The sequence below is a fragment of the Carassius auratus genome, chromosome 4, assembly GCF_003368295.1.
Source record: "Carassius auratus strain Wakin chromosome 4, ASM336829v1, whole genome shotgun sequence".
NCBI classification, from domain to species: Eukaryota; Metazoa; Chordata; class Actinopteri; order Cypriniformes; family Cyprinidae; genus Carassius; species Carassius auratus.
In genome coordinates, this window is record NC_039246.1 from 9,164,999 (window position 1) to 9,179,984 (window position 14,986).

Consider the following 14,986-nt stretch of genomic DNA (forward strand, 5'->3'; position numbering starts at 1 on the left):
AGTATTTTTGGAACAGAAATACTCCTTCAAACTTACAACTTAATTTTTGAAACTTTGTCCATGTTTAGCATGGGAATCCAACTCTTTAACAGTGTACTAAACTCAGTATGCATGAAATAGCATTTAAATCCCATACCCCTTTAAGGGGTTTGTCCATGTGTTTAGACAGGAGAGAGCTTCTTCGTGTTGAACACTTATCTTTTTTCCTCTTAATAATGACTCTTAATGATTTATTGTCAAACAGACATTTTATTGTGGTAAAACATTTGGTAAAAGCCTGAAATCAGACAAAGCAACGTAATAGTGCTCCATTATAGATTGAGATCTGAGTGATGGGAGATACTGAGAATTGAAGTTCTATTAATAATCACTGTATGTAACAAACTGTTGATTTATCAACAATAAATTAAGATTAGGCATTTTAAATATCAGCATAATGACAACCTCAACTCCTTTGTCACTACAAAAGAAAATGAAAATGTGATTCAGTTGGGGGGGGAGGGGGATAACCACTGAAATACAACATGGTCAGTGCTTTCAGAAGAATACAATCCAGCAGGATGCAAACACCATCTCTCCTGTGTTTGTGCACTTTACTATTCTTTTACACTTTTAGGGATCTTTAGTGTCCAAAGCAAACTTTCACAGAGTCTCCATCTTCCTTCCATACCTCCAGACTAGTTCAAGTTTGAACCTGTTCCAGCAATATCTCTCAATAAGCACTGAATCAGCACACAGCTCCAATCAGATCAGAAGTATCAGCAGAGGTTTCAGCAGCGGATCACGTGCCAGAGGCTCGCAGACCCTGTTTCTGCATGACGTTCCAGAGTTTGTGGAGGTTGGACTGTGTGATGAGGTCGTCTGGTTTGAGCTGCAGTGCACGGAGGTAGTTGCTCTCAGCTTCCTTCAGCTTCCCATTAAGATGGAGGATCGCCCCGAGATTCATCAGAGCAGCTGGATGCTGGGAAATCAAGAAACAGATAATTAGGATGAGGATGGCTAAAGAATTAGGTTTTGATATTCCTAAACAGTAGAGGCAACAAGTACGATGGAAGACAGTACTTTAATCTTAAATAATAGCTATAGAAGGTGCTTACATCAGGTCTTAAATCAGCTGCCTTCCCATAATACCTTTCAGCTGCCTCATTCAGACTGGCTTGTCTGTGGACAAACACACATTAAGTTAACAACAACAACAAGTGTTTGACTATATAAAATCACTCCATGTATCTATTTGGCAAGTAGCTGTGGAAGATGAAACAAGTGGAGTTCACCCGCAAACCACCTGAAACTAAAACTGTGCAGATGTTTTTGAGAGACACACACCTGAGCATATGAGCAGCGCTGAACACCACGTCAAACTCTGAACTGTCCAGCTCTGCAGCTTTCTGAGCCATCGCTGCCGCCTCTCCCAGACGAGACTCTTCCAACAGAAACTGACCTGACAGACAAGAAAGAAAGAGGAGCTCACAGGATTGAAAACAACTCAAACACAGCAGGCCAGAAGCCCACAGGTCGAACAGACAGAGATCAGAGCAGATACACAGCGCAAGCTTCCAAGAACACACCGAGACAAAGAAAGGAAGAGTGGAGGATGAAGAACATGAGGCATAGTGAACTTCAGTATATAAAATGAGTATATCAGTATATAAAAATAATTATAGTTCTAATAAATAATCATAATAAATTACAATGTGTAATATTCTTAAAAGATTTACATAAATTCTATATAATAACAGTAATAATAATAAACAGGAAAAAAACGATTTAATAATAATAATAATACATTTTATTAAAAAAATAAAAGGTGAAATATTTAAAGACACTATTAAATTAAATTTCAAATATATTTGAGCACTGTATCAAACAAATTAGAAGTGAAGCAAATCAATCAGAAAGCAAATCAGATTGTACCGTAATGCATGTAGCAGTTTCCTCTAGCAGGATCCAGCTCTATTGCCTTCAGGAAGTAATGCTCTGCTTCAGACTTCTGTCCCTGTGGAGAAATTAAGAAATAATTACACCTGCACCCAGCATTATTAATGAAGGGACACAATCATAACCAGACCCTTTAAATATGTGCTATATATGATGCTAGACGTTATCAAAGTGTGGGAAAGTATACCTTTTTTATGGTTAGTATGCTTTCTAATAAAGTACACTTTCTTTATGGTTCAGTGCTGATTGCTTCCATGTTGGTGTTACCTTTGCATATGTTCTTGTCATAAGCAGTGAGGTTATATTATGCTTAATTCACTGAATGGTTCTGTGGCAAACACTTTTGATAAGAGTCTAAAGTAGTACTTTGGAAAGCTGTAGCATGTAGCCACGGTTCCTGAAAAGCATTCAACTACATCCAAGAACGTTTATCAAATGTACAGACCTATAAGTCAAGGTTTCAAAAAGCACTAAATGGCTTCAGATTTGAATCCAAAAGGGTAAATACAAAACAAGCTATTGTTTTAGCCTCAACCTGTACTTTAATCTAGCAACTAAAGCATTAAATTAGCTTTAGAGGTTTTCAGGGACATATTTTCAATAGAAGTTCAAAACCAGGCTGGACAGAAAAGTAAACCAGAACAGTAAATGTTTGAATCGTTCAAGTACAACATGCCATAACTTCAGTCAATTTGTCTGATGCTGTCCTGACCGTTTGACACAGAGTAACCCGGCTAATACACTGCAGTTCCTCGACAGCTGGTCAAAAGTTCACCAGTAAGATGTTTTCAATAAGAAAGAGAGTAATTACATTAAGCACGGTGCCTGAGGGATAATAACTGGTTTTAAGCTGTTTATTAAACGGACAGGCCGGTGAGGGGAATTTAAAGCGAGCAAACAGGTTTGAGGCAACAGTCTGGACTCTTGACCAGCCGTGCCGGGACACAAACCTAAATCAGATTAGAGGAAGGATGTGAGATATCCCGTCCTGGGGGGACGCAGCTGCTCGACCTTTCTTCATCACCCCTCTCCATTTACATCATAGTGGTCAGAGAGGAAAATAGAAAATATCACAAGCGACTGGACGACTGTTATATTGTATGCAGACAGACATCAAAGCGATGCTGGTGTCTGAGAGACAATTTTGTGTTAATGTTCCCCTCAAGGACAAAGCAATTAAAAGGAACCTCAGCATTAAGAGGCTCATGAAGGGTCTTCTGTGACTCAAATTATTTTAATAACCAGGTATCTGTGGACTCTTCTTTCCACTTGGTCTCCCCTTTTCAAGTTTGAAATGAAAGCTGAATTTATTTAATATTTAATTATGCTTTCACAAATCCATTTAGCTTCAGGTTTTTACATTCATATTGAAAATGTAATAGCAGTGACAGTGCGCTAAAATAGATCAGAAAAGCCTGAGACCACAAGTAAAAATGCTTCTATTTTCCCGAAACATGAATATAAAAGTACAAATAATAAATAATGCTTGGCTTAACGATTGCAATTTTAAGTGCAAGTAAATAAATAAATACATTTAAGGTTTAAATGTTACTTTTTAATTGACGATTTTCAATGCAGTCTCATACTTTTAGACACCACCACTATATGTTTGATCTTCCACATGTTATTCACAATGACCGTTTGACAGCACAAAAACACGAAGGGTTAATAATGCACTTGTCAGCTTGACTCACCATGGCAGACAGCAGTTTTCCATAGGTCAGGTGGGCAGGAATATGGTCAGGTTTGGCCTTCAGAGACTCTCTGTACCAATGCCCTGCCTCCTCTAGATTATTCAGCCTCATATATGCCTCACCTGTGGGCCAAGGTCAGAAGGACGTGTAAAATTACATAGAATTTTTTGCACTCCATGCCATCAAATCAAATGCAGAGACAAGCAAGTCATGGGATGAGTTTGAGAAGTTATGGATGGCTTTTGCAACACCAGGGTCCTGTGTTTTACTCCCTACGAAACATGTTAATAAAATTTACACTTTGAATGGACTCTGAAATTACTTTGGATAAAAGCATCTGCCAAACAAATAAATGTAAACTCATCATATCTCATGACAATAGATCAGTAACACGAGGACATTTATGTATCATATTCCAGTAGCATCTCCAGATGTGAAGGAAAGGAGTAGTAGTAGTAGGAAAAAAAAATCACTGGAGATGCCATCTACTGTATACATTAGATTAATAGAGACTTGTCATTGCACTTACATATTACTGCTCTTTTGTTGGTTTTGATTGCTTATATTGTCCTCATTTGTATGTAGCTTTAGATAAAAGCATCTGCTAAAATGACTAAATGTAAATAATTTATTTAGAGTGTCATGTAAGTGTTTCTGAATCTCAAATAAAAACATCTGAATGCACTGATAAATAAACACTTACCCATCATATTGTACAAACTCTGTGGCGCAAACTGTCGTGGCATTTTCTGCACAGCCTCTTTATACATGGACAGCGACTCCTGAGGACAACAAATAAAAACAAACAGTCATAATGTGATAACGAGAACTGTTAATTAAGAACCACCATGGAACAATTCAAACAAGAACATAACTGCATCCATCTAAACTAATAATGAATGCATATACAGATGAGTACTGTACCTCGTGCTGGCCCTGCTCATGAAGCAGTTTGCCGAGGTTGTACAAGCAGCTGGTGACGGAGCTCTTGTGGGCATGAGGGTCCTTCAGGTTCTCATCGGGGATGTCAGCGCAAGTGTGAAAGGTGCGTTTGGCCTCTTCGATATTCCCCTGGGAGACCAGGATGATGCCCACATTCAAGTATGCAGCTGTGAAAGAGGACGAAAGGGAGAAGTAATTAAAAACAGACTTTTTTTTTTGTCAAAATGGTGAAACTGAAGAGCTGAACTCACAGGCCAGAGTCGGTCTGCTCCCGATGGCCAGTTTGTAGTAATGCAGAGCCTCTGAGAATCGCTCACTCTCCTGTAGCAGCAAACCACTGAGTGAAATAAAGCACACATTGCTTTTGAGCTTGAGAGATGATATGCGAAGTAAGAGGTTGTTGCAAGGACAAGAATGTGGAGAAACACTAAGGTCTCTGCTCCTCTCCAGGGTTAATGAATGTTAGAGGTGTCTCACGAGTCTGCATATAAGAACTAATGAAATCCCGTCACATGCACAAGCCCAGAGTGAGAGATAGAGCAAACACTTTCACTGCTCCTCAACCTCCCACTCTCGTTTTCTGAATGCCAAGTATGACTCTTAACTAGACTTTGCAATTTTGGAGGCAACCTTAAAAAATATTAAATGCTCTGTAGTGTTGAGCAATGAGCAATATTATGGCACATATCCATAATTGTGTACATCTGCTCATGTCATGACTTTGCATATCTCTGGTCAAAAAAAAACAACAACAAGACTTAAGTGCAAGCTAAATAAGTATTTATCAGCATTTTTGTATAAATTTTTTTCACTAAATAAAAAAAGTTCAGAACAGAGTAACACAAACTCAAGTATCTGAATACTTTATATAACATTATGCATGGATGGCAATGCATTCAATAATAAAACAAACTATTATTGGTACCTATTATATTTATATATTTATTTTTTAATAAAGCCAACACAAGCAAAAAAACTTTTGATAAAAAAAAATTAAAAAAATCTTCTGGTTGTCAAACATTTTCATGATTAACGTGATACATCCAATAAAAATCACCTTAATCAAAAATCACCATTGCCAGAAAAAGACCAAAGATCAAGTTAATTCTGAAAAAAAGGGTTAGTATCATTTGTTTTCAGAACCCATTTGGTTTGATATTTTTATTCATTTATTTTATTTATATATATATATATATATATATATATATATATATATATATATATATATATATATATATATATATATATATATATATATATATATACAACCTCATTCTGACATTTTAAGTGTGATGTAGTGGCAAAAAACATGTCTGTGTTTGTGTACTCACAGGTTGTAGAGCATATCTGCCATATTTCCACGGTAATAAAGAGCATTTCTATACGCGCTCTCTGCCTCGGCCATCTTTCCCTTGTTCTTCAGAACATTACCCAGGTTACCCCAAGCTAAGAGAAACAGACAAAAGAAATTTCACTAGTATTTACTTTGTCAGTACTATCATATCTGATTGCAAAAGCCCAGCTCTCCAAGCTCACCTTTAGCAGGGTTTACAGCAATGCCAGACCTGTACAGCATCTCCTCGCTCTGCCAGTCCTGGTTCCTCCTCACAGTCTTCAGGCTGTAGAGAAGCAGCAGACCTGCAGCACAGCCCAGCAGGAACACTCTGGAGCGTCTCGACCTGCAGCGAACAAACATGCTCCTCAACCCTACGGTCACGAGCAGACAGAAGCCCATACTGGGGATGTACAGCACCCTCTCGGCCACCACAAAGCCCACGTAGAAGAACATATTAGTGGCTGGAATGAAGGGCAAAACCAGCAGTCCGAGGGAAAAGACCACCACACTCTCTGTGGCTGGAAGAGATTTTTGAGGTGCTTTGGGTGGTTTATGATATCCATTTTTTGGGGGGGAGTTTGAGTCCCTGTAGTGATTGTCATCATGATTATGACTGTATCCATTAGTTGCAGACTTTCCATTGCTCATATGTGATTTTCCATTGGTGTCACTGATTTTAGAGGACTGCAGCGATGGGTTTCTCAAGCCAAACCATGATAGAAGAGCAAATCCTAAGTAAAACAAAACTGACTGAAGGTTCCGCCAATCAGTGATGGATCGGAGCAGAGGAATTGCATCCATTGACCAATCAAAGCTGAGTTTGTCAGGGCAGAGTAGGAGCCAGGCATTGACAGCTGGCAGGTACAGGAAAGTGAGTGCTCTGGTCAGGAAGTGAGGTGAGTCGGCTGCAGGGTTGTCAGAGTTGGAGAAGTTTGGAGGCTTGTTGCCCATCCAGTAAAACCGAACTGCCAGAAGAATCATCCCCCAACCAACAAGCCATGCGAGACTGACCAGCAAGCTCATGTTCTTCCCCTAGAAATGAAGAGAATGAAATGCATCTGTTGAGACACTTTTAATTGGTCCAGTAACAACATTTAACAGTGGACATAGATTTGCAACAGGAGAAATTACATTTTTTTAGTCATGAAAAATCCCACCACGTCTCACATGATGTATTGTGTTTAACTGCATTAAGAGATTGAAAAAACAATGGTGGAAATAACATTAAGATTTTAAAAAACTATGTGGTGAATATAATTTTAATTTCTATTATTTTTTTAAAATAAAAACGGAATTGTTTTATTTTACATCTCTATATTTTTTTATCAGCTTTAAATGATAGTAAGGACTTGGATTTTCTGATTTCAGATAAAGTTTGGGTTGGGGAAAGGAAAGGAAAGGAAAGGAATGGATAAAGGAAAAAGGAAAGGAAGGGAAAGGAAAGGAAAGGAAAGGAATGGAAATGAAAAAGGAAAGGAATGGATAAAGGAAAGGAAAGGAATGGATAAAGGAAAGGAAAGGAAAGGAAATTAAAGGAAAGGAAAGGAAATTAAAGAAAATTAAAGGAAAGGAAAGGAAAGGAAAGGAAAGGAAAGGAAAGGAAAGGAAAGGAAAGGAAAGGAAAGGAAAGGAAAGGGAAAGGCACTCCTTTGCATTTCTACTATATACTACATCCTGCATACTGAACAGTTCTTTGAGTGTAAAATTGAAAAATCTTTTCTTATATAAATGGTTCTTTGGGCACAGCATGACAATTGACAGAGTGCACACTGGAGAAGTTGAGCTCAAAGACCAGGGAAATTAGATGCCACAAATATTGATTCCTTTATTTCACACACAACGGGCCAGAAACTTATGGACTAAAGCCACAATAGATCCTCTGCTCCCACTGAGCGTGACACTTCAATCTATGGTTCAGGGTTGAAATAAATGAACACTCTTTCATCACCTGTTTTTGTTCCCGCTCTTTTTTACTAAACTGTGAAAATCAATCTTAGATTGGAGATGACAAAGACCTTATCAACGGAGATGTGAAAGAAAGTCACTAGACCAATAGCAATTTTCCTGCAGGATAATATTCTTCTCTGCTTATAAAAGTTAGTAACTAAAATAAAAAGAATGCATAAAACACACAGAATAACCTCTGCATTTAGTGCAAAATCCAAACAGAAATAGCCAGGGCGTTGGAGGACATTGATGAACTGAACTCATTACACTGCAGAGGACAAAGGAAGTGCTTGTTTTAGCTGCTGCTAATTACGCCACTCGTGACGAAGGTTGTGGGTTTGCAGCTTTCTCTATTGGGACACTGCCCAAATTCAATCAGGATCTTTCAGTTTTTTAACATCAAGAAAAAGGTAGGAGCATCAACAACAGCAGACCTACTACAGTCTGAGTAACATCAATACATATAACACCTCAGACAGTTCATGCATCTAAAAGTCATTACACACCAGAAATGAACTGTATTCAAGGAAGTGTGAGATCCATAGCATCATTTCACAGCTGAATTTCCTGTCACAGCAAAAACGATGCCACATTAATCAATCTGTTGACTGTTATTTGCAAATCTTTCCACTTGAGACAAATGAGTCAAAATATTGTGCGTAAAAGTGGAATTATTTTTTAAAAGCGACTACGAAGAATTCCTTGTGAAGCTTGAAAGATTCATATACCTTGCTAATCAGTCTTTCGACTTTTTGCATTTCCCCCTTAAAAGTTCAATAATCAAATTAGCATTTTCTTTTTCTTTTTTTCTGGAATAAGACAGGTTGGCTGCTGGTGTGGAGATCCTGCACTAAACCAGCAGCCATGTGCTATTCAGAAAAAGGGCAGAACGCATTCCAGACAATCAACAGAGCCTTATCTCATCTCCGTCCGATTAGAGAGCAAATGGGATGAAAAATTGCCCTCTATCTGCATTGTGCACTCATATGGCTGAACCTCAAAACTAATCTACAGCGTATTGTTTTAGACTCACACCGCATTCTGCTCAAATCAAAGCAATATCATATATTAGGGGTGTTTGTAGCCTCTGGAATATCAATGAGGGCACCCTATCTGTTTTCATTACCCTGATACGCATTCATTACCGCGTGAATTTAAAGTCTAAGACGCGTGGCATTAAATATGCAAAGTCAGAGCCTCGCTGTTCAAAAACCATTTCAGAAGATCCTGTGGGATCTTTTATTGTTGACCGTTCCTTCTGAATTTAATGAGGCCCCTCTGAAGCACTGAAAGCCAATGAGCCAATTTTACACCATGGGACTAAGAGTAAACGAGAAAGTACTTTGATAAAGAGAAAGAGGGGAAGTGAGGGCATGGTTTCCTTTCCTCTCTACTCTTCCTCCTCATCCTCCTTTCTCCCCCTCTGTTTGCGTTCCCATGCGCTCGTGGCCGTCTGGAGGGTTTGTAATCTCTCCCTGTCGCCCCTCTCGTGCACCTCGTGATTACAAGCAAGAAAAGCCGGAGACATGGGCAGAGAGGCCACGATAAAGAGCCCAGATGTGCAGCGGGGTTGGCATCTGTGTACAGAGTCTGGACTGGTAAGATTACCCTTGTATTATTGTCTGGAGACGGGTGGAGGAGAGCTGTAAAAATCCCCATTTATTATAATATTGATAAAAATGGACATTTAAAGATTAGCTTTGTATATTGTACAGAACACATCATGAGTTTAAGTGTGATAATTCTGACAGAATCATTGCCCATCTACATGGCATTTGCCATAATGCAATGCTTATCATCTGTCTGTTAAATAGGGTAACATTAACAGGATGAAACACAGTAAAATACTCCGTTATATAAAAATGTCAATAAGTAAAAGCCATTTTGACAGTTCCTTTATTTTACAAGACATTATATTCAAGAACATTAGTAATAGGTAAAGTATTATTATAATTATTAATATTTTGTAATATAGTATTTTTTAAATACTATTTTTTCCAGTTTTAGTTAAATTTTATGTTTTTATTTATTGCTAACTAGTTCTTTCAGCACTTTACATTGAAATTATATCAGTAAGATACCAAGACAACATTGTAACTTTCTTTTTCTTTTAATTTGTATTTTTATATTTTATTTTATTTTATTTCAATTAAAAAAAAATTGAAAACATGTTAATAACCTTGAGTCATAGTGATTTCACTTTTTTAAATTTTTTATGCACCTACAAGCCTAAAGGTCTGTAATCATAATCAACAGTTTTATTATAACATTACACTAAAAAATTAAAGACCAACTCATTTTCTAAGAAATCTGGGTAATTTTCTTGCATTACAAACATGCATTTTCCAAGACAGGTTGGAACTTTGAGCATAAGCTGAAATAAACTGAAACTAGACTCTGGATTTATATCAGTTATATATATAAAATTATATTTTATAAGTTTCAGGACCTGGTTTTGTACCACCTCATTGTTCCTGTTGCATTGTTGCTTGGACCTAAGGCTGATTCACACAATGAGAATCAGTTCTCACCTTCATCACCATCATTACCGCTTGCCGGAGTCTCAGACGACGCACAACACAGAGATCATAAACGGCTGAGACGGCCAGAACAGTGACTCCCTGCTCCTTCCACAGTAAAGCAGCCGCAGCAGCACCCAAACTCCCAGCAAGCCACAGCGCTGTCCGCCATTCAACCCTGGCCCTGAGACGGCAGTACTGGCCATAACAGATCAGGGACAACAAGAAGCAAAAAGCTGCACCCACATCTGCTCGCCCCACCACGCCAGCTACCGCTTCAGTGTGTACGGGATGAGAGGCGAAGAGCAGACCCGCCAAAAGGCTCCACGGTCCTCCGCCCAGCAGGGGGCGACAGAATGCAGTGAAGAGCGCAGTGGCGCAGCAGTGCAGGCCCACATTGACCAGGTGGTAGCCCCTGGGGTCCAAGCCGCCCAGGGCATAATTGAGGCGGAAAGAGAGAGTGCAGAGAGGGCGGAAAGACTTGTGGCTGCCGCTGTGGGTGAGTAGAGTGCCCCAGAAGTCATCGTACAGGATGTTCGTCCATGGAGTGTCTGGTAGGAGGTCTTGGTTGGTTTTGATTGCTCGGCTAAAGAATATCGAAAGAAGAAAAAAAAGGTAACATACAGTTAATAGGTGCCATACTGCATAAAAAGACATTTAGAACATGAACACTATAAAAGTTGCATAAACCTTGTGTTTACAATAGGGCTGTGCAATTAATCGCATGCGATTGATTCATCTGCGATTATGAACACGATATTGCCTAGCTTGCCAGTGAACTACGGCTAAGAGCCACTCCATCTGAAAGCAGGTGATGGCGATTTATAAAATAATTTAAAATAAAAAGAATACATTTTAAATTATTTTATAAAGTATAACAATAAATAAAGTCTGTTCTAATGCAGCTTTGCAGTAAATTTTAATAGCACCTGTGATCTCATTGTATTTCACAGTGTTTTAAATAAAGCCATCACTATCCTGCTGTCCCTGCAGTGACAGTAGCACAATACATGCGCTTTCTTAATGTATTCATCAGTTTAATGTATTCTTTTCATTTGTGATTGGCAATGATGTGGGAGTGGAGCTGATTTGAATATTTAAATTACAATGATCTCTGAAGGATGAGAAATTGAAAGCCAAAGCCACGGGGGGAATGAACATGGGCACATTTACTGTATCTCAGAAAACAAAAGAATAAAAAATTGAGGCCAACAAGGTTCTATATTTCTTAGATATACAATAAAACAAAAGAAAGTTAGAGGGAAAATCTTACAGTAGCTTGAAAACAGTGATATGGAATGCAATAAACATCCAACAAAAATATATCTTAAAAAAATGAATATACCCCCCCACCCCAGCCCCTGAAAAAATAGAGAGAGAATAACACTTTTCCAGTCTGTTTCAGTGGTAGTTAATACATCAAGCCTTCAGTACAAGTGGCGCAGTTTCCTGTGACCCATATCTCTGTCTATAGAGCTCTCTGTGACTCCATGAGAAAGCCTGCACTTGTTTTCGACTCAGGAAACACAATGCTGGGAAAATGAAGAGATCGACGGCCGCCATCACGCTATGACCCCTGCAGTGAGGTCACAAACCATCAGACGCCACATTTCACAACTGTAACTCCACATATTGCCATTTTCTTTATTATATTAACAGTCTATTCAAGAGCCAAGTGAAGAACAAATACAATTAAAAATGCATAATATATAATTTGTAAACAAATATATTAAATAAAGAATATTTGCTTTACATTTAGATGAATCAGTGTAGCCCTTCGTGCACTTCTAGACAGTAAATCCTGAAAGTTTCAGAAATGGACCACAGTGTTTATCAAACAATTGTACATTATTAACTCTTATCTGGGTTTATGTAGATGCTTATGTCATGTACGTTTGATTATGAGGTAATCTTGTTTTAATTGGGCCATGATAAATCAGATTACAGCTTCGCTCCGAGGTCATAACTGAAGGTATTAGCAAACAGCATGCACTGCTCTAAAACTATTACAAACACACTCAGAAGCAAAAGATGTAGATAGACAAACAAACGTACCCTGTGTGTATAGATTTTGTGTGGTCCAATCAAATTTATGTAACCCAAGATGCTCATCGGTAGACAGCTGTGACACTGAGCACTTGAGTGTCTCCAAAATATTTAAGTTTTATAGCAAATGTCTATGTCTCCACTTACCATTCCTTATTTGACCCAAAGATAAGCAGTGCTTGAGAAAGCTGGTTGTTTTGAATAGCAGTAATGAGGCCGAGTTATGTTATGAGGTTTATCTGTGGACCTTGAGGAGGAAACACACTCAAGTTGTGAAGGTCTGTGAATTTACGTTTTCCTAAAATCCAGAAAGCGTCATTTGTCTCCTCGGGGAACTGGAAAAATGCAGTCCTATCTTGGTGTATCTATCCCTGATTCATTGGCAATACACTTTAAACCACATACATGTACATACTGAAGTTTTCAGCTTCCAGTGTTTATAATCTCTGTAAATTACTTGTGAGTCGCCTCACAAAGCCTCTCAGTCACAGAGAGTTCAGAAGGTTAATGCAGTTGACATGTCTTGATGTTCAGTCATTATTCAATTCCAACATAGCCTGTGCTAAGAGAGTAATCAGACTGATCGTGCAATTTAGGGTACAAGAACTAGTTATGTTGCACAGAAGCATAAATGCAGTTATTGTACAAATTCTAAAAATAAAATAGTCAGTGGGTTTCCAAAACAATCCATTGGCCCTATATAAGACTAGCTTTAGCTGGCACTTTGATTAGATGTAAACATTGCAGGCAATAATACATAAATATTTTTATTGATTTAAAATAATAAGAATTTCATAAACTAATGTGTTTGTATGACATTGTTATTTTCACAAATAAAATAGATTTAATAATTATTATTAGGATACTATATTAGGATACTATATTAGGATTATTATATTTTATTATTGTTGAAATTTCTATAAACTTTTCATTATTTTTTATTACAAAAATAATTATTACAAATTATTGCATCAATATTATATTATTAGTAGTAATACTTTTTTTTAAGATCTTATTCTACCATGTCAAACAGTTATATTACAGGACAATAAATCAGATGTGTCAAAAACATTATTATTATTATTAATTATTTTAATATATTGTATGATTATTTATGTGATCATCATTTCATTATGTATTATTACAAACTAGATTATCACCATCATCATCATCATCATCAATGATAATTTTTAAAAGATATTATTCTTCCATCAATCCCGTGGTAACTAGGATTTACACAAGCTCCATTCTGGATCCAGAACACCTGAGAAGAGATGATGCTGACCCCTCAGAGGACCTCAGATGATGCTTACCCTGAAACAACATAAAGAACTAACAAATATTGCTACAAGTGTGACTGCATCATATAATAATTGCTGTTAATAGTATTCATCATCTGACTGACTTTTTCTGGTTTCAATTTTTCAGAAAATTCCTGTCATATGCACAATTGCACATATACTGACAGTCACCACTTATGAGCTACTACTAAATATTGTAGCAACTTAATTTTCTGTTAAGTTGCTTTGCAATGATTTGTATCGTAAAAAGCGCTATACAAATAAACTTTGAAGTGAATTTGTCAAGCAAAAGCACATTAAAGCAGATCGCACCTCATATTGGCAGATTAGTGACGAGCATCAGAGCGGGACAGAGCGGTTTTGCATCCCTGCACAGGGGGACATTGCTGCGGTGTTAATATAACGCTAACAAGATTACAGGCATATCATAGAGCCAGAGTATTTTAGGGACACAGCTGGAGGACAAGGTCTTAATCACTTTAAACCTATCCCAACAGAGATGTGTGCAACCCTTGTGTTTGTAGTTTTAACAAACTCAGTAATGAAAAGCAATCAGCTGTATGGCTGTCTTAAAAAATAAATTAACTAAAACATTACTTAGCTTAACATGAAGCATTAACTATAAACACTGATGTTTTCCAACAGATTCAAGCACATCCCACTTGCAGCCTTTACAACTCCTTGCAGGCAAGTATTCATAAACGCTGTATAGAAAACAACTCTGGGGAAAATTGGCATAAAAAACACGCTCATAAATGTCACCGCATTCACAAATGCTGGACCACTATGATGGATTGGTTTCATTTAATTCATACTGGCAAGAGTTCCCCATTTCTTTAAAGGAACCAAGTGTAAAAACATCCATTAGGCCATAAAGCTAAATTATATGATGTATGTAAAGCATCTCCACAACAACAAAATATGTAGTAAAACACCTAAAATAACTGCTAGCGCATTTAAGCAATTCTTCACTGCATTCACTAAATACTATAATTTCTTAAGGTGTTACCGGTATTTCAGATTTTTCGAATGATTTAAACCCACATCCACATCACCCAGCCCATATTTCAGTTGTTGAGGAGACGTCAGTGTTGTGTACGGTGCACAACATCAGAAATACATCATAAACTCATTACAGCAGAAATGCCTGATCCTTTCTCCCATATGGCTTCTGGCTAAAACATCACCACAAAATCACTGAGCGCTCCACATTTAATCAGAAGCAATATCTCATGCCATCCATCTAAAAGGTTAAATATGCAA

At 37.7% G+C, this 14,986-nt stretch overlaps 1 protein-coding gene across 1 annotated transcript in view; it reads right to left on the minus strand.

Moving 5' to 3' along the window:
• Nucleotides 1-230: 230 nt before the first annotated feature.
• Nucleotides 231-14,986, minus strand: part of tmtc2a (transmembrane O-mannosyltransferase targeting cadherins 2a) — a 32,554-nt gene continuing 17,798 nt past the window's right edge. Inside the window, exons 2-12 of the mRNA XM_026240217.1 lie at nucleotides 10,389-10,962; nucleotides 6,111-6,942; nucleotides 5,906-6,020; nucleotides 4,826-4,911; nucleotides 4,557-4,741; nucleotides 4,336-4,414; nucleotides 3,633-3,754; nucleotides 1,915-1,996; nucleotides 1,327-1,441; nucleotides 1,098-1,161; nucleotides 231-961 (exon numbers count right to left, since the gene is read on the minus strand). Coding sequence (XP_026096002.1) covers nucleotides 782-961; nucleotides 1,098-1,161; nucleotides 1,327-1,441; nucleotides 1,915-1,996; nucleotides 3,633-3,754; nucleotides 4,336-4,414; nucleotides 4,557-4,741; nucleotides 4,826-4,911; nucleotides 5,906-6,020; nucleotides 6,111-6,942; nucleotides 10,389-10,962 — 2,434 coding nt within the window. The 3' untranslated portion in view covers nucleotides 231-781. The remainder of the gene's footprint in view (nucleotides 962-1,097; nucleotides 1,162-1,326; nucleotides 1,442-1,914; nucleotides 1,997-3,632; nucleotides 3,755-4,335; nucleotides 4,415-4,556; nucleotides 4,742-4,825; nucleotides 4,912-5,905; nucleotides 6,021-6,110; nucleotides 6,943-10,388; nucleotides 10,963-14,986) is intronic.